Genomic DNA, 26,109 nt, shown 5'->3' on the forward strand with positions numbered 1-26,109 from the left:
AATTAAAGTATGTTATGAAAGTGTAAATAAAATTATGTAGTGAGGATACAGGACAAGATATCAAGAAAAATATATTTTTCCTCCAAAATAATTAATTCTGAATGTACGGGGGTGAGAATGTACCGTCAGCAAAAGTATTGTAGTTATAGCGCGGTGAACATTTGGAGGGAGATGATATGTACCCCTCATCATAATATTTTCCCTTTCGTTGTAATCAATGAGTTATCCTCACACGTTGAAATCTGACATTGTTACAGGCCATAGGCTATTCGCTACTGTCCTCTCTCTGTCTGTGTGTGTGTGGGGGGGGGGGTACTGTATACAGGTTGGAAATATCTTCATTTGCCATTTTTCCATGTGTTGTCATGTTGATAAGACAGTTTATGTGGCAACGTTAGGAGACGAGGGTGCACATGCCCAGAAAAATAGCTGGCCCCTGGTTTTTAGAAAAAATATTTTGACTATCAGTATATAATATATAATGTGGGCAACCCTGGGGGGTAATGGCGGCCGGAGAGTGGTGCTAATCACTTCACCTCCAAAATGGCCGAGATCGAGAATGTCTGGGACCCTACCCTCACATCACCTAAATGTGCCTTCATGACACGGCGCTATGTGCACGGGGAACTTTACCTTTTACTTTAATAGAAAATCAATATTATAAGGAATAGAAAGCAGAATAATGCAAAAAATTGTATCACATACACTCTTCTGTTTTAACTTCCGAATTTCTTAGAATTCTTGTATTTTCCCCACCTTCCCAACTGCGACACTAGCATAGTTTCGACTAGCATTTCTTTAATTAATAAAAATAACATGCAGATGCAAAGTAGTGTATTTATAAGTCATTATTTTGCGTTTCAGTCCCAGACTACTAACAAGACACGCACACAAGGGACCTTGCACTTTAAAGAAATCAACCTTGACAACTCTCGCAAACTTGAACAGCCGGTGATGGGAAAAACTACAGCTGAATCTTCGTTCTCAAACAACTTGAAACTTTCTTAAGAAATTCTTCCAAATCCTGTGTCCTAATACGAGCAGGTAAAAGACGAACTTCATCAAGTTTCCTCTGAAGAGATTACCTGGTTTTTTACCTTGCGCAAGCCGTTAATTCTGAAGGATAGCCAGCATCTCTTCCGAGGAGGTTAATGCTTACGTGCTTTGTGTGTTAACATTTTCGCCTGACGCAAGACTGGGAAACCCCAGCGTACTCTTGAAAAATATATTATCTTCACGCGACAAGTAGCTTGCAGCTGTTTTTCTTTAGATCTCAGGGATGATTGCCATCAGTGTCGCGTTGTTTTGTCTGTTTACGTTGTCGCGTTCTAGGCCTGACAGCGAAACGTGCAACTCCTGCAATGATCTGAATAGTTCCTTTTGTTGTCGATTTTTCGATCTCTGTTGTGACGGTAAGTGTTGCTGATTCTGTTTCAGGATTTCGCCTCGAGAGTGCGTTAGTGTATTTGCATTGGTATTTCTCTGTATATAGTGTTTGTGAAATTTCACTTTATGCCCAGATGGGACAATCGGAATCGACCCTTCTGAATGCAAGGCTGCAACGTTAGCCACTAGCTACGCTATCGGCGATGTTTCGATATTATCGCGCAGTACATATATATTCAGGACCGGATTTACCTCTTTGTCGCCCCTAGGCCAAACAAGCTCTGCCGCCCCCATAACGTTTATCAAGAATGAAAAAAAAAATCATTATTTTCTGTATTACTATTTTTACTATTAACGGCATGCAGTATTAATTAAATGATAGTTACATACAAAAATTTAACAAAGCTATATGACATAAATTATATATATTACATTTTAACATTTACCTTGTTTTTCAGAGAAGACTTTTATTTTTACCTCATTTAAGTGGACTGAACACAAACTGGGCTCATCAATGGCACTTCCCTCACTTTTTTCCTGATTACATTTCTGTATAAAAAGAAGAACTGATTTTCGGAACCTTCTTCAGAAATGCTTCCTGCTTTTCATCTTACTCTTTGATCACTCATAATGAGCGTAATGACGTTTTAAACTTACCCAAACAAACGCACACTGACACACGCGAGACGCGACACACCACCTACTTCTTGAATAATATTCTCGAGCAACTAACAGTAGAATTGTACAATGCGAAACCCCTTTAATAATGCTTGCGCCGACAGTTTAATTCTCAACAATTCAACGTAAATTACATGCTTTTGATATGCGGCCAATGCCGGCAGTAACAAGGAACGGCGTTCCTGGAACGCAGCCAAGCCGATGTTATTTTTCAAAAGCAAGCGGCAGGCAAGCTCCACGTTCTTGCCGCAATCGCCGACCCGGCTCAGCACAACACATTCGAAACAACAACGTCGGTAATTAAAACAACAAATTAGTAAACTAGTTCCGAGCCTGATAGCCTATCTCTCTTTAGAAATATTCTTCGTTAACTTATATTTACAATACAACTACATTAAGTCATTCCATTCGTGTGTCCAGAGAAAAAAAGAGGCAATCCGAGAATTACGTATTCCTTATAAATTTAAAACAAACAATCGTGCCGCCCCAACCAAAGTGCCGCTCTAGGCCCGGGCCTGTATATATTCATCATTTAACCTTATAAGTGTTTTGCTATAAGCATGCAAGACGCTTTAATGTCCGATGCCAGTGGCGGTGATTAGGGGCAGTTCCCTCCCTCAAATTTTGCCACTTTTTGCCCCGTAGTATGGCCTCTTTAATGCCAAGTCTTGTCTTGTCTACCAACAGAAAGTGTAAACTTCCCTTGTTCACCCTCCACAGTTTTTGCACCATCGCCGCCAATGTTCAAAGTCTTCAAGGAAGCCACGTTGCCATCTCAACGGTAGACAGGTTGCAAGCTTCTAAGAATTCAGGTTGCCAACCCCTAAGAATTTAGTGTTGCCAACTTCAGAATCTTCATTCTTCTTATTGAAATTAGGTTTATTCACAGTTTGTAATAGATTTTTCTTCTGTATTTTACCATCTAGGCTTCAGGCTTTGCAGAAGTGCTTCGTGCATGGCACACAGTCTTGTCGCCTATGGTTCTGAGTTCGAGTCTCGGTCTTTGTTTTTCATCTATAATGAAAGAGGTGGATAAGTGAAATTAAATGCCAGCAATCCAAGTACTGATAAGTGATAATAGGTACATGTATATTTTACTTTTGTGAAGGGCCTGTTTTTACATTTTTTAAAAAGCTAGCCCTAGAGCCGTATAAGCAGGGACAACAACGGACCTGGCAGGAGCGTATATTCTAGGCTAGGTAGGCTATCTGCGAAGCCTAAAGCCTAGATGGTAAAATACCAAGTTACGCCTATGATCTAGGGCTGCGGAACTTACAATGAGGTAGACTATGCGATGTGCACTTGATCGGGAAGAGCATTGCCAATTTGTTATTTATTTGGTCTCACAATCAGGCTATTGTTATAATTATTACATATGTAGAACTTTTAACCTAGTAAAATCATCATTAAAAGTTTAAAAGAATCATGATTTGCCAAATGGATACACCTAAGCTTACATGCTTGTTTTGGCAACTGCTATGACGAATAAATATAGCAGCTTTTGCCCGTACATGAAGGGCTCGAAATGGACCGGAACGACGTTCCGGTTCTTCAATATCTGGAACCTTCTCGTTCCGGTTCGTTTATTTATTTCTTTTTTATATATATATTTCACTACATTTTGCCTTTCAATGTGAACTAAATTGTTAATACTCTTTAATAATACATGTACATATTATAGCATTCACATAAGTTTCCCCTATGCATGAAAATGTGTTGTTGCCGCGTGGGGTTTAGCAGTATTTTATTTTTTTCTTGAATTTTCATGTCCCGATTAACCCAACAGTAACATTTCAAGTCAGTCAAACAATAAATCCAATTCTTGTTCACACGCAAGAAGACAATATTGAAATATCTTTCACTTGCGCAAATTGTTCTTTTAATAAGTTTTAGTTACACAAAGTATTGAGGATATAAACATTCAATTCTCCCCCCCCCCCTCTTGGGAGAGCTATCATTCACGATTTTCGTCTGTTTAAATTTTAAAAGGAAAATTCGAGTCTTGTCCAGTGTATTTTGCATTATTTATGTAAATATTTTAATATTAATTATTATTAATTTTAATACAGCACGTCATTTCACTAGTCGTTAATCTCGTCGCTGTTCTAAACAGTGACAAAAAACGCCAACACCATGTTAACGAAAGAAAAGCGTTCCGTTCCGTGAAAATCTCCATTTCGAGCCCTACATGCAGTAGCGGCGATTGGGTTCCAAAACTGGGGGAGGGGGGGGGGCAAGGTGCCAAAACTAGGGGCGCAAGGCAGTTTACTTTCCCTTGTTAGGTAAGGTTTAGTGCGCGAGCAAAAGTTGCAAATAGTGGGGGGCAATGCCCCTCTCCCCTAATCGCCACCACTGCCTGCATGCATAAAAGGGTTGCAATATTAAGATTTAGTGAACATTTTACACTCTAATATAACTAAAATGCAGATATTGACCACAATATAGAATCTGAAATGTTACAGGAAAAAGGGTAATATAAATATTTTTTAAAATTAATTTATACAAGGCACTTATTGAAAAATAAAGAAGGAATCAATCGTTACTGCTTTAAAAAAGAACTGTTTTCGAATGGTTGTTAAAGAACATCAGTTTCATTATTACACAGAGGCTGATGGGACTACACTGTGAGCATGTCTATCCCCAATCGAAGAACATTACTTTATCATCATATGCATTTTATATAAAATTTCATAAATATTACTATTATTACCGAGCAAATTTGGGGATGCTGGTCATGAAACGGGGTGGGGGCAAACACCCCTCCCCTGGCGCCATCTATGTCTGTGGAACAAATTTCTACATGAGATAATTCACCCCGTGTGGCCGTGCGGACACCCTACAAACTGATCCATCACAAACCACCTTTACAATCCACACAAGTTCCTAAGTATATAAAATTCCGTAATAATAACAATTTTATGGTAATTTAAGACATTAGTAACAGATTGTTAGTAGCGACCCTGTATATCTTTTTAAAAATTATTACATCGCTTTCCACCTTTCTAAACCAATGGCAGGAGCAAACCCCCGAAATCCTCATTGATCTAAGTAAGGGAGAATTCACATTGAAGCGACAGACGACACATATCAGTTGAAGATTTCACCTATCAAACACAGGTTTGCACACTTAACCATGCAACACACAGAAAGGCTCTCTCTCTCCCGTGACCCAAGTCACATCGTTGTTATCGCGAAGCATGTAGAAACGGAACTGCTATCGCCTTCCGCTGGAGAAGCGAGCACGGAGCGAGAGGTCAGTGGAGACCTCTAGCGGAGACTATTATAATTAACCAAAACAAACAAGACGCAAGGCGTACGAAGAAATGAGGAATTGTGATGCTTTTCCACGCGAAAAATACAAAAGCGTAGGAAAAACGTCACAGCCTGTCATGCCGTTACAGTGTGAAATGTTACTGTTGATCATCTCGTTCCCAAGCCAAGCGGCATGTGTCGCTTCGGTCTGAACTCTCCCTAAGACTTTGCAATATGTATATGGAGTAAAATCTCCAGTTATTATTCATTTCATCATCTTCTTCGTATCTGTTTCCTAACTCGATGAAAATGCAGGACACCTCTGTGCTGAGACAATTATACTGTTTACAAGCTAGTAAAAAGACCCTTGCAAGCATCTCGCATAACACCCTGTTGTTAGGGATCGTTGACACGACGGTAAAAGTAGTCGCTTTTTATAGATCAGCATAACAAATGGGTCATGCATAAGCATAACCCTCTTCCATTTCACTTGACGCTGCATTTTAAAAAACACGATGTATGCAGTGTGTGTGTGTGTGATAGGGGGGAGCTGGTGAAGCTACAGGCTCCTCCGAAATTTTGAGAAAATCAGAATTTTCAAATTAAAGTAGTTGAGAACACGTGAAAAACCGAGGAGGTAAATAAAAAAAACAACTTAAAATGATCGCGTATTACCATTTTTGTCTTTGAACCGAAGGTTAAAAATGGTTATCCCGAAATATTTTACAATTCCAGCCCCCATGAAAAAATCCTGCGTACACTACCATGGACGTCCGCAGGATTTTTTCCAGGGAGGGGCAAGGAAGGTATTTTTTTTCCAGGGGTGGGCAAACGAAGGCAAATTTCCCCCCAAAATAGTGTTCTTCCCTAAAAAACATTGCTAAAATTTGAATTTATGGTGTTCATGAAATAATTAACACATATTATTGTGGCTAAAATGAAATTATATGTGTGAAATACATATTTTTTGGTTGACTTTCATTTTCCAGGGGGGGAATGCCCCCCCTTGCCCCCCTTCCGGACGCCCATGTACGCTACTGTTTCTTGTTCTAGAACAGTGTCTCTCAACTGCAGTGTGACCTGGTTGTAAAATGAAGCAAAGTAAAATTCAAAGCCAGCCTAACAACTTTTGCAACATGACTTCTTTTGCCTACACTCATCAACCTTCGCAGTAATTAGTATACTTAGAGTGTTCTCACAAGTTACCTATTGCATTATTTGTAGTTTAACACCTCCATCTTTCACTTGCAGAACCATCATACTTTCCATCAGTGGTGATTATGGGGGACGAGGGGGCCGTCCCCCCACACTTTCTGCCACTTTTGCTCCCTCAAGGGGAAGTAAACTCTTCTTGCCCCCCCCCCCCCCCTAGTTTTGGAACCCAATCGCCGCCACTGCTTTCCATTGTACTGTCATTTTAGTCTTGGTGTCTTTGAGAGTGCTTTACAATGAATTACAATGAATGAAGTTTGATTTTAAGCTAATTGCACTAAACAACAAGTTTCTTGAGATGTAATCTACTCATTTTTGTCTTCAAGTTTACATCCAAAGATTGAGAACAACATGAACTGTGATCAGGGATTTAATTTTATATAATAATAATATTAAAAAATGTAGAAATAAATGTTGATCGTTTTTTTATTTATTTTCCTCAGCCCTGGAAGTGAACATTTGGGAACTGCATTCCTCATGAAAAGAACACATTTTTCATATCCAAACAGTATTTTGTAATTGAAATATGCATTACAATGTGAAGATTCTTGGTATGCATAACAAAGTAGTTGATTGATATAAACAAGAGAAACATTAAAAAGAACAAAGATCAATTACTTACGTGTGTGAGTAAGAAATGTCGATCAAAACAATGCTTCTCCCAAGCACCTGCTAGGTGGCTTCTAACAGCCACTTAGGACGTTTCTTTTAAGTGTTTTTAGAATAGGAAACGTGCGGTTTTAGATTTGAGTTTTATTAGTGTGAAGATTACAGCTACAATGCAGGGGTTCCTTCCATAAGTGTTTTTTTTTACCAAAACCTTTTACCTGTATCCTCAATTAACACTTTCTTAACGTGAAGAAGGAGGCAGTCGGCAGTCATGACCTCTGAAATTATTTTTTTGATCGACATTTCGTACTCACACACGTAAGTAATTGATCTTTGAACTTTTTAACGTTTCTCTTAATTAGCTGTGAGTAATACGCACATCACAATATGTTGATATAAACAAAATTAAGCTTTGTGTGAAACAATATCACTCTACTAATAACAGTTCCTTCTTAATGAAACTGATCTCTTGCACTTCACATTGAAAAATTATACCCATCTTGTTTCACATAAAGGAAACAGGTGGGATGCTCAATGCTCCTCGCCTGTCTTCTCAATTAGGAAACAAGCATATCCCACACGACACACAATGTCTCATTTATCATATGGACATGGTACAATGTCTGAGTTATGTTACTTACATGTATCTAAATTAAATGTAATGTATCTCTCATGAGTGCTGTATGGGATTGTTTGAGATCACAGGACCAACTAAAACTTAGGCCCTGAAAGAAAATTCTTCTAGAATGATTCTAGTCAGAGCTGCTGTGAAGTACTGAACATTACTCTACCAGGGTTAATTTATTAATAAATTTAGTAAGTAAATAAATTAATATTCAGAATTATATATTTTTGTTAAATATTTTTCATGGTAATTGGAACATTTAATTTAGTCAGAACTCTACTCTGAAAATAAATCTAATTGGTATCTTTATTTCTTTCATTGCAGTTGTGACTCCAACAGGCTGTCCACCACCAAAAATGTCATATTTTGTGTCACCATGCCTTGGACCATGCACAAAAGATACAGACTGCCCAGAAAGAAGTATGTGCTGTCCATCACCCTGTGGTTGCCTTAAACTTAATACTTAACTTGATTAATAAAAATAAAATATTTAAAACACACAATAGTTTTTTCATTCTGTGGAAAGTTTTTCCCATTCTTCCTTTCTTGTTATTTACCTTTTCAAGAAATTGGATAAACCTGTGGTTATTAGTTCTTGCAAGTCGAATCCCTTAGGCTAACATGCATTGTTATAGTTACCTTATGATTTGGTATTTTCTTATTGTGAAACTATAGTTACATAAGCATTCAAGAAAATGTAAATGTGATAGAAGAACTCATGTTAATTAACTGGCTTGAATGTTGTAGGTGATCTGTGGGTGTTTATTCGTACTGAATGAAATTGGACTTCAATCACTCTCATTTTATTCAGACATGTCAGAAACTTTATCTGCCTCTATCTTTAGGGAATTTGATACACATTTACAGTAAGGTGTCCAGGATTTTCGAAACAGGCGGGGTTACATATACATACTTTTTTCAGGAGTCAGTTCTCATTTTGCCATCTTTGCCTTCGGCATTAGTTTTTTTTAGAAATACTGGGCAAAGGTGGGGTGGGGTGGGGGGAGGTAAAACTTGGGCAATCCATTGCATGTTTATTAAGTCATCTGTATACCTATGTATTTGAGGAAATCTCCACACAAATTGTGAATTATTAAGAGTCGTATTACCTAGGTATTGGACCACCTAGGAGTTTTATTAACAGTGGGCCAGTGCTACACCATATCTTGCTAGGCTAGGATGTTCAAATGAAACCTACAGTAACTGTGCACTGTCAATAAGCCAGGCCAGTTATGCCAAATATTGGGAACGGAACTGCAAAATGGAAATTCCTGACTCCAGGAATGCTTCCTTGAGTTTTGGGATATGTGATGTATGCTTGTAGGGTTGGGTGCAGGGTACACTCAGCTGCTAATGAATTGTGATAATGGGTTGCTAACAACCCTAAACCTGACCTCCTAATCTAAAAACATGGACATTATTGGAATTTTAACTGAAATAATGCATGTAAGTTGGTTACGAGAGTTAAGTTTGGTGCTATCAGCTTTTTTGAGAAACTGATTTTTGCAAAGTGTTATCAGGTGGATGTGCCCCCCCCCCCCCACCTTCACCAAAAGCATGCTTGTATGGATTAACATGGAATCACTGCTATGGGTGTGGGGATGTTTAAGCAAATTATCCTAGCTGGGGAGGTGCTTTATGAAAATTATCTTAACTTCGAGCACTGCTGGAAGAATTTGACCTAGACTCCACCGTGTCCAGAATTGAAGAAGTCAGTTATAGATACGAGCTCACTGAATTTTTTTAAAAAATATAATACATAGTACCACATTTAATTTCCTTAGGCAGTCCCCTATAACAACCTTCCATGTACCACAATATGTTCTCTGAATTTCCTCAAACCCCATAGGTTTGTGTACAACAAGCCAACTAGGGTGGATTGATATGAAATGTTTGCCAATACCGATAAAATACCAGTATAAATTTTTCCAGTGCCAGTAACCAATATTCTACCAATCTGATATTATACAATCAGTGAAATTATCAGTAATTTTACCAATAATATAATGAATTGATATGCCTACATAGGTTGATACTGATACGGTACCAGTCAGTCTGTCACATTCCTAAAACCAACAACCACATACATACAGATGCATATCCAACTTCCTAAATGCAGAACAAATAACAGTGGTTAAGAATCCAAATTCGTTCAGTATAACGTACTCAAAGTTTAAAGAATTAAAACATAAAATAGTTAATCAAATCCAGTGTGATGTCTATCACTTAACTTTAAGTAATAAATAAATTATACAATCTATTCATATAATTATAATGAATGTATTTCTGAAGTCAGTTTCACATAGCAGCTCATTCACATTGAACTATTTGGAGTATGTTTTCTATACTAATAAGACAGGAGTATAACTATTTTAATTTCTTTTACTTGTATTTTATTGCAGAATTAATCGTTATAAAATATAGTTTGTTTTGAGCAAGTAATAAAAAGATGAGAGAGACAAATTCAGCATTACCAACGGGACATATGAGTATATGTGGTCCTTTTCAGCCTATGAGTACAATGTGTTTTCAATCCACTCTTCAATAGTGAATGTGGCTGATCTTGTCTTTGATGGATCTTTTTCCATGAAAGTATCTGAAAAATAGACATATTTATTTGTGAATGAAATAGTCTTGTGCAGAATTTATAACAACATACTTACAAACAATTGTATTTTAAGACAACATATTTCATTTTAAGGCAGAAGAGTGGAAAATGGGGGGGGGGGAGATGGTAAAATAAGAGAGACACCCAAAATGGAAAGGCAAGTCCAAGAAAGGAACTCAAGGATTTTCGATTGAATTTATTTTATGATGTGCTGAAACAGAAATGTATTTGCATAGATTATAAAGTGAAATGTTATCAATTTTACCTGAGTGTAACTCAATGTGTGACCAGCTCTCCAGACAACAAAACCGAAATATAACTCAGACCGCACTTGGGTTGCAGTTCACTTGTTATCCACATGATAACAGCACTGACAGATATGCTAATAAATGTAGTGTTTCTCCAGACTGAAAATGTGGAGAGCGTAATTGCATAACAGGGTGGAGCCTCCTGCATTATACTGGGATTGGAATGTGCTCAAGAACCAATTCCCAGGAAACAGATAGGCAAAGGAGGCCTTAATGCTTGGCCACCATGCCATCCTGATTTGAGTGAATGAATGAATTGCTTCTCTTAGGTTTACTTAAAAGACCTTGTGTATCACAAAAATCAACGTCATAAGGCAATCCCTGTCCATATCTTCAAAGCATTGTCAGAAGTGGAATTCCATTTTAATGTCTGGAGAGCTGTTAAACTCAATGCCACATAGATATCAGCTTCAAATGCCATAAAATGAAGTCAATTTAAAACTAAGGAGTTCACTTCTGGTCACTCTGTATATTTATAACCTTTTATTCTGTTATTTTAATAATTCAAAGTAAATGTATAGGTATATCTGGTTACTATCACAAAATTAGTGAATCCTACTCCACTCTGATTAGTTTTGTTATGAAATAAAGATTGATTGATTTTGTTTATTTTACTTAGTATTTCGGCCACTTTTGGCTAATCGCGAAGATGAGGATAAGTGATGATATGATAAAATTGACAAAGAGACACTCACAAAGAATATCCATGCCCTGCCCAAGCTGGGATTTGAACCCAGAATTCCCTGGTACGAAATAAAGATAATGATAAGATAGGAATGTATTAGTCTGCTGTTCAGTTCTTTAAAATTCTGTAATTTGCAATGTAATTTTGCGATGCTTCAAGATACACTATAAACTTATTTATGCAAGAAAAGAATACAAGAAATTAAAGTTGTAATTAACACCTAACATACCTATCATTGATTTTAGTTTCACAGCACACATAATAAAATCATCAAATGACATGGTTCCATCATCATTGCCGTATCGGTGGGCAAGAATATTCAGCAAGCGATTGTTGATCTTGTATCCAGCTGAATGAAGAGCTTCACGGAGTTCAAATGCACTAAGTTGACCAGAACCATCCTTGTCATGGAGCTTGAAAACGTTCTAGAAAATGAATAAAATACAATTTACATTCAAGTACAAATTATATTTATTCCTTGTAGTTGTTAACCCAGTGATGTGGGTTTGTAGGGATTATTTTCCATCCCATTGTCTTGTATTTTTAGATAGATTAAACTAAAGTCATAGAGAGAACTACTGGAAACAAATGAATAAACATATTCTCCACTTGTGGGAAACATATAAATAAATATGATCATTATCTTTATTCAAGAAGTATAACTGATTCAGAATTACCATTCTAGCTATGAAGAAACAATAAGAAAATATAAGGAAAGCAGAAATTTTGTAAGATTGTTTTGAAATTGTATTTGACTGAAATATTCCTTTTGTTAATGTTTTGACTTTTATATAAATCCATTTTCACATTCAGAGACTAATCATGTGGCAAAATTATTGATCTCACATCAGATAGATTTCTAATCGTTCAGTGTATTTTAATTTATAACTAATAGCAAACTCTTAAAACATCTAGAATTAATTAGTAAATGAGAATAGGTTTCTAAACTGTAAGTATAAAAAAAATGTCCATAAGGAAAGAGAGTTTAAACATGTACAAAAGTGCTTTTATTTTGGAAATGAGATAAAATACCTTCAAGTTGACACTATTATTTAAATGTTCTTATTATTGAATATATTGAGATTCAGCAATTAAAAATTCTTAATAAAGTTTCATAATTGATTAACAAAATTGTTAATTTTTTTCTTGCAGCAGTAAGTCCAGAAATATGGTTTGAAAAAAGGAAAAATATTTTTTTCCTGTATATTTACTTGATGAATGATATTTTGAAAACTGCTACATGTGACTGTAATTTAAATGAAATTGTGTCTTATGTATTCTTTCATTTTAATACTACGTATAATATTTTTGACATACCATATTTTCATTTAATATCTTTCAGCAATTGTTTTTATTTTACCTTCCAGTGTTGAACTGCAGTCCATAAGTCCTTAAACTCTTCAAAACCTAGTTTTCCTGATCTATCCTCATCCATCATTGCAATCATGCTTCGGCAAACATCTTTTGAGAACCCCTCGAATTTGTGATCTGTAACCATGAGAAACAGGTTAGTGTTAATAGAATTTTATTAGAAATATCTTTATAGAATTATATCAGATCTTCTTATAAATTTTCATCGTAAATTTAATTTGCATATACATAATATTTTCTTAAAGATTGACTCTAATTTTCATTATTAGCATTATTTATTATTATTGTTTGAACCATAATCTTTATTTATCTGCTTACCTATTGTTCAATGGGTACTACACTTAAGCTTACAATTTTTTTTTTTTACTAATTTTCTAACTATATAAGACATTGCATTACATAAAATGCTTGTGATAAAATCATACTAGTAATTTATTAATGTAAGAAATAAACCAATGAAGAATATTACTTAGAATTAAAATAAACAGTTCCAGAACTAGTTTATGGGATCAAGGCAATGAGGTAAGTGAGGCACAGTGCCAGTTTTCATAAGTTGATATCCTTATTAAATATTTTATTAAAGCTTAGATAGGCTAATCAGGACTGAACCTACAGTGGGCATAAAACTCCCCTTGTTTACAAAGTAACTATGCTACGAGGGAGGCCAAAAAGTGTGTGGTGGTAGAGCCAAACATATTATCAATCTCGACCATACAAGAGTTAATGTGATCAGCACCATGAGCCAACTACCCCACTTCCAGGGTTGCCCCAAAGTACACATTGAGACAGTGGCAGTTCGTGGTCTGGGTCTATGGGTGTGCTCCTCAGCCTTGCATCTGGAAGAAGTGTTGTAACCCCCACCCAATTATTCCCACCCATTTATGATAATTGTATTGGACACACCTTTCACTGATAATGAGACAGAGTTATACGAGGGAAAGTCCGAAAATAAGTTTCCCCTAGTTTTGCCAGGGAAATCGTACAGCAATGGGGAAAACCAGTCCGTGTTGGAACACAACAGACACCCATACCCCAGTGGGAGAAGTACGACCACGATCCAACAGATGGCATGAGCATAGTGTGTGCAAATGAGGGGAGGTGCCTCTCAGTCGTGGCCCGGAAGATATGGAGCATCTCATGCAGTTTGGAGCATCTCATGCATTATCACCAGGAAGGAAATGAGTTTCTCTTTCGGATTGTGATGGGGGATGAAAGGTGGGTCCAACATAGCACACCGGAATCGAAGGCCGCATCAATGGAGGGGAAACATCCGTCATCTCCTGTCTGGAAAAAGTTCAAGACAACTCCCTCAGCAGGTAAGGTGCTTCTCACAGTTTCTTGGGACGCCCATGGTGATTTGTTGCTGGACTTTTTGGAACAAGGAACCATCAACGCTGCACGTTACTGTCACACCCTGTGCAAATTGAAGCAGGCTATTCGGCGTAGGTGGCCTGGCCTTCTCACATCTGGCGTGCTGTTGTTGGATGACAATGCGAAACCGCACTCGGTGAGGGCTACACAACACCATCTTGCAACCCTTGGTTGGGAGCACCTTACCCATCCGCCGTACAGTCCCGATCTCGAGCCGAGTGACTTCCATCTGTTTCCGGCTTTGAAGAAGGCTCTCGGAGGAAGGCGCTTTGGAAGCAATGCTGAGGTGACACATTTCGTGCAACACTTCTTCTGTATACAGGATGCTCATTTTTTCCAAGAGGGTTTTTTGAAGCTTATCAAGCGGTATGACAAATGTCTGAATGTCCGGGGTTCCTATGTGGAAAAATAAAGTAAGTATGCTATTCCCTTTCTCATTTACGTTTTCTGCTTTTCCTTCCCATCTCTGACCACAGTCGCCAGGGGAAACTTATTTTCGGACTCTCCCTCGTATTTCATGAAAATTTATAAAAATAAGATTTATTACAAATTCGAAATACCCCAGTGATTTCTTCAATCGACCGTGAGAGAAAATATATTGTTTGATCTCTTTTGTGACCTGTAGAAAATTCAGCATTCGATGACCCGACAAAACCACTCACGCTACACTGATAAACTGCTATGGTTTGTAAGGAATAATATATCGCCAGTATTTTGTGTAATTAACCTTGTTTTAATAATGTATATTATCTTTCTTCAATATAAATATGTCCCATCAGAAACCCAAATTTAATGCCACATAAACATTTCAGCGTAAACCTAAGTTAATTATAATTTTTAAGGAACTTATTCAAGTATTCATTGTCATAAGGATCATCAAAACCCTAATCAAATGCAGCTAGTTCTTGCCAGCGTCTTTACAAAAATTATCTCAAATCAGTGACATAGTATAACTTACAGATTCTCACATGTATTGCATAACGAATTTGATTGACTGTTCTATCACAAAAAGACAAAATTAAACTCTGATTATTTAAAATTTTCGTTGGACTTCCAAGTTTGTCAGAGCGTCTAAATGACACCAATTCCTATGACATTGAATGGGTTTAATTCAAACCGCTAACATTTTTAAGTAACTCTTACATTCACATATTTTTCCAGCACATGTATCAATATATTCCACCCATCGCATGTGGCCTTACATCGTTGAATACCCTCGTCACTACATGTCACGAATGAGCATATGTCAAAGCTCTATTCTATTCGCAACCTGTTGATTCCACTCTCAAAAAACAGACTGAAATAGTAATCTCTCTGCTCTTTTTTCACCGTTGACTGCAAAACATCCAACTTCTGTTTCTTGAGCGAGTTTCTTTGTTGATGTTTTACAACATTCTTCCTCCCTCGCAGATCCACCCGAAACTTGTTGGCAAATACATGCTTTCTTTCTTTATACTAAGCAAAGGAAGCTCATCGCTGCAATGCAACATTTTGTTTACAACTCTGGTTTCACTGCCAGCTGTCACTTTCCTTTCCTTTCCCTGTTTAAGGCTTTTGCAGATTTCTATACTCGGAATAGCATCAGGTGAGAGAGATATTATCAGAATTTCTCTTTATAAAAAAAAATCCATCAATTTGCAATGATGTGTGGGTTGCTCAAGTCTTGACTCTGTCACACAACAAGGAATGGAAAGGGATTACAACACTACTTAATGAAGAAGGAAGTCAGTGCATGGCTGTAGGTAATATATTTATATTTTTTTCTGTGAAGCGAGTCCGAAAGCCCACTGATCCAAGCCATAAATGGCTTTCCGCTTTCTCTACCCACACTTAAAACAGCACCAGAAAGATGTGCACTTTGAGATTTTGCTCATACGAACCTCATTCGATAGAAGCACTGAAGCAAAGCAGTAGATGGAACATGGTGTGGCCCGGTAATATTTGCTGTTTTGAAGAATATATAGTAAATGAATAAATATAATAAAAATTAATTGCATTACATGTTAATTTGGGTGTGCACGGGTGAGTGTGCGAATAGGCAGCAGCCATTATTGCATTGAGAGGCTTGGTGTGCCCTAGAGCTGCTTTATGCAGTAATATTTTTAGAAAAACTCCCACCTGAGATCACTTGCTTTGGTAATCGAATCAAGGACCCCCATGTGGCAATCAAATGCTTTATCAAATAGCCATTTCAGCTCCATAAACATAAACAATTTAAAACCATCTATTAATTGTATGTTCTTGTTCTCAACTTCCTTAAACTAAAATTTTTATTTTAAAAAAATCAGTGATATTCGTTTGTAAATACTCACCTTTCTTTAGAGCAAAATCCAAAACTTTTTTGAGTTCCTTCCAATCAACTTCTTGATCATCTCCAGCAATTTTCAGAAAAAAATCCCTAGTATTTTTATCTTGATCAGTTATCCTATACTTAGCATCAACGTTAACCTGCAAAGTTAAGTGTCTTATGTTATGTCTTTGTTTAAAGAATATAAGCTTGCAAAATATTTAGTACATTGAAGATAGTGATGTGGGTTATATCTACTTTGATAAATCAGATTATACTGCTTATATACCACCCTTATATTTTCCTGCTGTTTTAATTGATAGAACTTTGAATCAACTGCAAGGAATTACAATATCCATCTTGTCATCTTGCATAGTTAACATTTAAAATATTAAAAAATGTGGTTTAAACACTTGTTGCATGTATCTGTTTTACATAAATGAAATCTACACACCTTCCCAACCATCCTTCTCTTAAATGACATACAAACTATTATACTGTCTTTTTTGTGCTAAATTTACCTTTGCAACCTCAAATTGAAAATATTGGTTAAATCTTCAATCAGCCTTTACTGTGGAACACCAAAATGTAAGCTTCAAGGTCAACCACCTACCTGCTCCCCTCTTCACCTCTCACCTGGCAGTGCTGTCACTTCTGTTGAGACACGAATTCTTTGATGTCAGTAATTCAGTAAAGTGGGCTGTTACTATTACCATGAGTGACACTAATAGTGTCGATGACAATGAAAATATCCGTCTTGCACCATGCAATGAGGGAAATGATTCAGCGGGCATGGCCTCAATAAGTAAAGTAAGAGTATTATTCACATGTGTTCAGCTTTTCCTCAAATGTTAGCTGTAATTGTAATTGTAATTGTAATATATTCTTGTTCTGTTGACTGTATTGTAGATATTTCTATCTGCAGCAGTATAGAGCACGTCGTTTGTTACATATAACATTAGCATGATTTCAGTACAAATACATCCACTTGATTACTTATTTGGGATGCAGTATAATTAAAGTTACAAGTATATATTACTACATATCGATTTGATTACATACATGGCATATAGCAGTTATGGTTACAAATATATATTGCATACCCTTGATAACATATTTGGGATATAGATCAGCATAATTGGGTTTCAAATATATATTACATCCACTAGATTACATATATGGGATGCATATCAGATTAATTAAGGTTTCATACATGTTTGATATATATATTGTGTCCAATTGATTATGTACATGGGTGAGACAGAGAAAGTAGTTTTAGATATGCTGTAGGGTGATGTTTCTAAGAGAGAGTTTTTTATTTTATTTTTGAATAGCTTAAGATTTCTTTCCTCCTTTATTTCACATGGAAGCTTATTGTATAGTAGTATTCCTGTGTTTCTGGCACTCCTCTTGTATAGGTTCAGTCTGTGTTGTATGTGTATATTTGCCTTTGTTCTTGTGTTATGATTATGTATATTACTATTTTTATTGAGGTTTTTGATGTTGTGCTTTACAAATAGGAGGCATTGTAATATATATAGGGATGGTACTGTGAGTATTGAAAGTTTGGTGAACAGATTTTTACAAGATGTTTGTGAAGGCTCTTGGACCATAGTTCTGATGATTCTTTTTTGTAGAATGAAAACCTTCGACAGTTTTGTTGAGTAATAGCTATTAATTTCAAACAAGTTCAAAAGTTTACTGGAGGTCAGGGTTGGCAAAATTTGTGTTTTTTTCAAAAAGAACAAAACAAACAGTTTTTTTTTGTTTTAAACATGTTTTTATGTTTTAAACAACAACCTGAAAAAACATGTTTTAAACAAGAACCTGAAAAAAACATGTTTTAAACAAATAAGATGTTTAAAACATAATGCCTAGAATACTTATTTTCTAAGTATAATGATTAATAAGGAATCTGTAATCCAAGGAAGGACTATGTTCCTAGTTATAAAGCAAACGCTTGACTAACTTCTAAAAATACTTATTTTTGTTAATCTTAAAAGTTAAATCTCACATGTAGGCTGTTCAAGAAGCTTCAACTAATGCACAGTTGCCAGGCCCTACTCTATCCATGTGGCAGCTACTTTGTCTTTTGGAATACAACATTTTTTCGTGAATGCAACAAAATATTGACATTAACAACTGTGAGCAGTGTATTAAGTGAGGAACAAAACTGTTTCATCCATACAGTATTCAATTTTATTTTTTTGAACACTTGTAAAAAACATACCCAGGCATTTTAAAGAGGCCCATGAGTGCTCATCACGATATGTTTCTTTGTTAACTGATTATACATTTTCAGCCACACAACAGATTTTTGTGCAGAATAAACAAAATGGCACGGAATGAATGAAAATACAAAGTTACAAAACACGCAAATAACCACAAACTATCAAACATTAAGTATCAAAGTGTGTTTTAAACAAGTCTGAAAAAAACATGTTTAAAACACATTGTTTTAAATGTTTTAAACATTTGTATAAAGAACAAAGCCATGTGTTTTAAATGTTTAAAACAAGTTGTTTAAACACTTTTGTTTTAAACATGCCAACCCTGCTGCAGATGCATGTGACATGGGCAGAACGACTGTTCAAAGTATTAAAAGGGTCATAGATAACGCAGAAGGAAATATAGCCCATTTCCATATGCCATGGTAACACTACAAGAGAAGAATTAACCATATTAGATGAGTTCGATAAGAGAGTAGTGCATAGGTCTGTTTTCAGTTTTTATGATCATGGAGACATGATTTAGGAGAAGAAATAAACTTTCGGGTTTCAAAAAATTTGTGTTACAAATTCTGCTCAGTATGTTTATAGTAATGTTTTATTCATTCGTTAGGAGTTTCTGTTGTTCTTTTCTGTCATTTGATATATTTAAAGAAAAATATAAAATAAAATGTAAAAAGTATCAAGCATAAAGTACAAAATATTGTAATCCAAAGGAGAGAGCATCAGCAAACATGGCAACAGCACCCTGGCTACACTTGACAATGAGACTCGCATTTTCATGTCACCCAGTACAGAAATATATTATAACATGCATAAGAAAACAAAATATAACTTACTTTGTCTGCAACGTCAGTAAACTCAACATTTTCATCAATTTCCCTGCAAAATAAAATAGTTGACACATTTTGAATGTTTCTCAAAAAAAAAAAAAAAAAATGCGACAAAATTTAACAGTTTTTATGTTAATGATACTGTCAATACATCTATTAATTAGTTTTAGTTACTTGTTATTAATAATAATAATAATAATGACAAGAATAAGAATCTGGTATTTGCAGACTTATTAACAGCTGATTAGTAATTTTTAAGTTAAAGAATTGGTTTGAGAATGACCTACTTTATTTCAAATATATTTGAAAGTTTTTATACTCCCTGTACTTCCATTTGCCTCAATCATTAAGAAGCCACCATATAATTATTGCAAAGGAATATACATATATTGTTATTTCATTTCTACTTACTCCATTGCATTCTTTTTCTCAGAGAAGACCCTAAGTATAAACTTTCCCTCCTCGTTTGGCTCAAATGTCGAAGGTACAATGCAGTAGGTGCCAGGCTTAAGCTTAATATGTGCACTAACTTCACGAAGGTTAGAAAATCTTGGTGACTTTGGGATGTATATATTACGCTTGAAGGAATTCTGGTCTAATGGTTTATCCAGATTATCTGCATCTTGCAACTGTGAAATAAATTAATACCAATTCTTATTAACTTATTTCGCATTATTAAAGTATCTTAACATGAATACATACAGTAATAAGAATAATACACTGAATATATTAGATTTGAAAGCAAGGTATTTTCTCAAGCAGCAAAGTGAACACTTCATCACAATACTTTCTCCTTTCTTCTCAGAAGAGTATTCATATATGTGACAAAGAGAATGAGATGACATGTACAGTCACAAACAGTTCTAGGTTGGAATGATACAATTGAAAGTTAATGGGATCGTTACAACCCAGAACTGTCCGTGACTGTACATTGTGTCACCCCACACCAATCTGAAAGGTTTTATTTCTTTCTTAAGGTTTGTTTTCAAGAGACCTGTTACTTGGATGCCAAGTGTCATCTCGTGTGTTGCTTGTCACTTCAGTATGAATTAATCAAAAGACAAATTATAATTTTTGTAACTTTATTGTACAAACTGATATATAACTCACTGATTACTCACATAATACAATGCATATCCAATGGATAAAAGTTCCTTTCCTACTTTCCTCTGTGCACGTCGATTCTTTTGCATTAGTGCTATGATTACTGTGCACTTGTCCTCATCATCTTCTTCATCCGGATCTTCCAAAGTAATTCGATATTGTGGATTGTGGTGGAATGTGTCTGAAAAGATAAATGTCAAAAATTGCTTAGGATGAATTCTGATTTCTCTATGCCAGTGTCACTATCAGTGTGTACTTTGCTATAAAGTTTGTAATAGTGTTAATGGAGGGTCTGTTCTTACATTATGAGGAAGCCTCTCTCTTTCCACACTCACTGATACATGGAGAACCATTCCACTAGGTTATAAATGTCTAAGAAACATTGATTTCTAATGATTTCAAAACATGTCCATAATATCCATGGATCTGATCTGAACATTGTGGATATCCATTGGATGTCTCTTGGAGATTTTTGCTGCATGTATCTTGATCATCCATTTAGAAGTCTATCAAGGCAAGCACCCAGTTTGATGTCTAAAATGAAATGGTCATTCCCCCACTGAGACATTAAAAAAATATACTTTATATCAATTAATATAAGAATAAATGGTGCATTCTCCTTGGCATCTAAGGTTAAAATCATAGACAATGTTTCAAAAAAATAAAAATAAACATTCAGTGACACTAGCAGGCATTAGTTAGTAAAATTCATCTGCCCCTATGAGAGAAGATCATAAATCTGCCATCTGACTTGCATTGAATTCAATATTTTTTAACATTTTGTGGACTACTCTGAAAATACTGTTTTTTTCCACAGACTGTTAATTTTTTTCTATTTTTCAGAAAATCATAGAAAATATGTTGTTACATTTGCAATTATTTACCAAATCTCACTGAAATAAAAAAGATGACATTTTTCCACAGATGTATAATATGTTATATTTTACATTCTCTCACATTTATGAATTTTTACTCAAACATTTTTTTAAAGAAAAAACATTTTTAATAAGTAATACGGAAATAGTTAATATGAAATAATCTAAAAACTTCCTCTTTGGAGTGGAAATTGTCACTAACTGTGAAATCCAAAGCGGGATTCTCACAAAGAATTTCCACAATGTGCATGTAAATTGTTCAATGCTATTATCAAGAGTATAAGCAAAAGTGCAACATAATTTGACATGAATCCAACTAAAATTCAGCCACAACAAAAAAAAAAAAATGTGACATCTGGCAGTTGGAATTTGAAAGAGGTGATTACAACACATGTATACAAGAAATATGGTGTGATTATAGCCCATTGTGAATTCACAATATGACTATATAGTAAAGGGCAGGCTATGCTCATCACCAATCTTATTGGACAGTAGGTATGCGAAAGGCTATGCCACTTGCATGTCCAAAATATGTTAACCTAACATATTTAATTTGCCTCCGCCATTTTGCCCATCTAACTAACCTGTATTATTAATGCAACCTCCAGCAGTGGCACCTCTCACCCACTCCGCTTCAAAAATGTTAACTTCCCATTTTTTCTTGTTGTTCATTCTGTCTTCGGAGAAAGAGTCTGGATTCAAATGACAGATTTCTAATTGTGTGAAGAAAGTTGTGAAATCCTTATATGACATCCAGAACTCTCCATCTTCATCAAATGTAAGCCCTATTTCCTTTCTCGCTTTATCAGGAATAAGTTTCCACTCTTGGGATCTGTAATGATATAAATTTACATATCTGTAATGCCATTATTACCAAAGATTTCATTTGAAAAAAAATGTATGTACAAATTACAAGCAGTGAAGCGTTTTGCCTGAACTTATTTTCTAATGATAAACTACACTTGAATACAAATATGAGGTGTATTTTTTAAGTAAGTACTGTTTTGATATGTACAAAAACAAGTAAACTTTTTGTAACAATTTTATTGTTACATGAAAGACCACTACTACTTTTTCACATAATTGCCACCAATATTAAGGCACTTATCATATCGAACAACAAGCTTTTGTATTCCGTCGTCATAAAAGTTTGCCGCGTGAGTTGAGAGCCACTGCAACACGGCTGTTTTGAGGCTATCGTTGTCATCGTGGTGCTGACCTCCGAGATGCTTCTTCAGTTGCAGAAACACGTGGTAGTCACTGGGTGCTAGATCGGGGCTGTATAGAGGATGATCAAATTGTTCCCAGCCAAATGATGCCATGAGATCTTGACAAGAAAAGTCAAAGCGCTACCTAAACGTTTGCTTTTGTGCGCCTCAGTTAACATTTTTGGTACCCATCATGAGCACAATTTTCGATAGATTAAGCGTTCGGTAACAATTTCGTAGATAACACTTCTTGAAACTTCAGGGAACTCCTCTGATAACGAAGAAATCGTGAAGTGTCTGTTCTCTTTCACTTTTTCGTCGACTTTCTGCACCAAATCGACAGTGATCACTGAGGTTCGCCCACTCCGTTCCTCGTCATGAACATTCTTTCGGCCATCTTTGAAAGCTCTTACCCATTTGCGTACCATTCCATCACTCATAATGTTTTGTCCGTACACTTCACAAATCTGACGGTGAATTTCAACTGCTTTCACGCCTTTAGCACTAAGAAAACAAATAACAGCGTGTATTTCACAGTCGGTGGGATTCTCAATCGGCGGAGGCATTTTAAATACTCAAAAGCAAATGTATACACGATTGATTGTTGCCCCAATGACGTCTGTGGCTTGCCAACAGATGTAGGTACACAGTGCGCATGCATGGGACACCGACCACAGCGCTGCAGTGGCGGAATTTCAAAACGGTACTTACTTTAAAAATACGCCTCGTACATATTTACTAAATCCTTAAGTAATATGCACATTTTTGAAAACCTTATCCAATTAATAACCATCACATTTATATCTTCAGAGGATTAACATGTAAAGGAACAATGTTCAGAGTTTGAAACTAGGTGATTAGATATGTAGAAAATATGTATTTTTTCTTGCTATAAAGAGAACAACAAAGAAATTCAAAAATTATATTTGTTATAATATTTTCTTGCACAATAAAATAAATATTGTTCTTAATTATGTAGAAAAGTTAATAGCGCATTCACTTCTTACATAGATATGTAATATATCTATGTAACATTCAAAAAAGCATAATTTATCCTCCTTTCAATTTTGGGAACTCTCTTCCAATATGTAAGAAGTGAATTTTAACCTTGTTTGTGCTTATAATAGTTCATGTTCTCACACAAAAATATATTTCCAAAAATCTACAATTCATACTTATCACTCCATGGTCCATTCCATTCAGCTTCATTGCCCCAAGGGTTCCTTAATCTTATTAGCTGAACTTTGTCTCTCTTTCCCAGTATTTTGATGTCAACCAATTTCACTCGTGTAATACTATATGCATGGCCCATTATTAAACCTTGAGGAGTTTTATGTTCTATTTTACCTGAATCGTCTGCCTATTAGGATTAAGAAAATGATATATTAAGAATCTATATTATGTATTTTGTAAATTATTCATAAAAAATATCATTAATAATACTGTTCCAATCAAATATAAAATAACAAACATTTCATGAAAACTCTGAATGATTATGTTTGGTTTTACCTTAGAAAAGTAAATTACATGTTAAAAATTTAGAAACTACATTCAAAATGTAATATATGAACACAAGGTATTAAACCTTTAAGTGGATAAAGTTACAGGAGAACAGTTATATATTTATTTGTGGTAATTAATTAGGAATTAGGTAATTAATTTAGGAATAAAAGAAAATTACCTCTATAGAACACCCCATTAGTGATGAGCGTTCAAAGGCCTTTAACATGATTTGGAAGAGATTTGGTGGAGCCTCTGTCAGGTCATACATTTCTGAAATTCCTCCTGTAAAGTCTTCCATAGCTTCAGATGCTGAGCCACCACTAAGAGCCTCATATGAGCCGCACAACCTAACATTTTGAGTCATTAAAAATCTTTTAGTAAAGAATATTTATTTACAATTTAAATGTGCAATATAAAAAGGTAAAGCTATCCACTGCAAAAAATTGTAACATGCCGTAAAGGCATGTGGGGGAATATGGAGGTAAAGCCCCACATTCACAATCTTGCCCATTTCTGAAGCTGATGTGATGAGCACCATGCTCTAGCCACCAGTGCTCCTCCAGGTGCCCATTTATTAGGGGCTGATACAACCCCAGAGCTGATGAATCCATGCAGGGACATTGCTAGAAAAATCCCCCCCTGAAATTACCCATCCTTGGAATTAAACCTTGGTCTCTTGCATGCTACTCAAATGCTTTACCCACTGGACAATCATGGTTCTAAATATATGTGGTGATTTAAAAAATAATAGAAAGAATTCCATTTTCTTTTTTAATCAAATATACGATTTGATTGATTGATTTGCTTTATTTTACTTCGCCTTTGTGCCACTTATGGCTAATTTGTGCAGATGGGGATGAGTGATATGATGAAATTGATGAATGGACACTCACAAACACCCACACCCAGGCTTGGATTTGAACCCGGGACCCCTGGCAATCATCAATCAAACATACAAGTTGGTTTCTTGTTCTAGTAATGATAAAGTATAACAGTTATATTCCACACTTACATATTTAGTGGAAAAGTTAACCCAGCACAGGTTGCTGTGGAAGATACAGTGCAATATAAATTTAAATTGAAAAAAAACACTAAATAGCTAAAGTCAAATTATAACTAAAAAAGTAAGTACATGCCTAAACTGGACTTTATCTATTTATTGCATAATGGCATATGGTGTAAGTTATGTCTTATCTAAAATAAAACGAATTTGGGTTTTTTAGAATTCATGATTTTAAAACAAACATCTTAGTTAATTCATTCATCTTGAACACAAGAACTGAAATATTTTTCATGTCCTCCCTGACCCCTCTCTAATTCACAAGACCAGTGCTCAAAGCTGGTATCCCCCAGCTAGGAACATTCTTGCAAGACATCCCTCCCAGCTCAGCTGTCTCATTGTCCCCATGTTAAACCATAGGAGCATCCCCCCAGCTAACCCCAAGGCTCATCCAACCCCCCTCCCCCCAACTAGCATTTTCCACTTCAATCACTGAATATATAACTTCAGGAAGAAATGCTAGGAACATCCTTGAAAAGGAATAATTCTGAAGCACAATAAGAATTATTGGAAATTAGCAATATGAAATTAGAATTTTTACACAGTTGTAGAAGTGACACATGGTAACACTGATCAAATATACTTTTAGATATAATGAAATAAAAAATATATAAACTTTATAGGAAAACAGAAATAACATCGTTTTTAAGAACTACACATTTTAACATTTAACTTACTTTGCATATGCCTTTTCAAGTAGGGCACTCCAAAATTCATTTTTTTCTGCAGAATGAAGAAATACTAGGTTGCCAGAGTAAGTTGGCAATCTGTCATCAATAACGACATCAACCCACTTTCCATACTGCCAAAACCTGTTAGTAAGAAAATGAAAACTTAATTAATTAATAACTCATTCTATTGAACATAAGATTTTGTGAAAAGCACATACATTCTAAAAGAGTTATC

At 35.6% G+C, this 26,109-nt stretch overlaps 1 protein-coding gene and 1 long non-coding RNA gene across 3 annotated transcripts in view; one reads left to right on the top strand and one right to left on the bottom strand.

Moving 5' to 3' along the window:
* The first annotated feature begins 1,203 nt into the window (after positions 1-1,203).
* Positions 1,204-8,253, top strand: LOC145978879 (uncharacterized). The gene is made up of 2 exons (XR_014440761.1): positions 1,204-1,412; positions 8,087-8,253. It is a non-coding gene; the product is annotated as an uncharacterized LOC145978879 (long non-coding RNA).
* LOC145978878 (calpain-A-like) overlaps positions 2,969-26,109 on the bottom strand; it is a 31,401-nt gene continuing 8,260 nt past the window's right edge. The window contains exons 5-16 of one of the 2 annotated variants that reach the window (XM_083111788.1): positions 25,881-26,015; positions 24,322-24,490; positions 23,816-24,000; positions 22,017-22,264; positions 20,575-20,738; positions 19,865-20,082; positions 19,460-19,502; positions 16,418-16,553; positions 12,724-12,851; positions 11,593-11,788; positions 10,237-10,358; positions 2,969-3,078 (exon numbers count right to left, since the gene is read on the bottom strand). In XM_083111788.1, the coding sequence (XP_082967914.1) occupies positions 10,273-10,358; positions 11,593-11,788; positions 12,724-12,851; positions 16,418-16,553; positions 19,460-19,502; positions 19,865-20,082; positions 20,575-20,738; positions 22,017-22,264; positions 23,816-24,000; positions 24,322-24,490; positions 25,881-26,015 (1,708 nt within the window). In that variant the 3' untranslated portion in view covers positions 2,969-3,078; positions 10,237-10,272. Of the gene's footprint in view, positions 3,079-10,181; positions 10,359-11,592; positions 11,789-12,723; positions 12,852-16,417; positions 16,554-19,459; positions 19,503-19,864; positions 20,083-20,574; positions 20,739-22,016; positions 22,265-23,815; positions 24,001-24,321; positions 24,491-25,880; positions 26,016-26,109 lie in introns of those variants that run through there. The other variant, XM_083111787.1, reaches the window with a different exon arrangement.

Source organism: Lepisma saccharinum, chromosome 25, assembly GCF_977018435.1.
Source record: "Lepisma saccharinum chromosome 25, izLepSacc3.1, whole genome shotgun sequence".
Classification (NCBI taxonomy): domain Eukaryota; kingdom Metazoa; phylum Arthropoda; class Insecta; order Zygentoma; family Lepismatidae; genus Lepisma; species Lepisma saccharinum.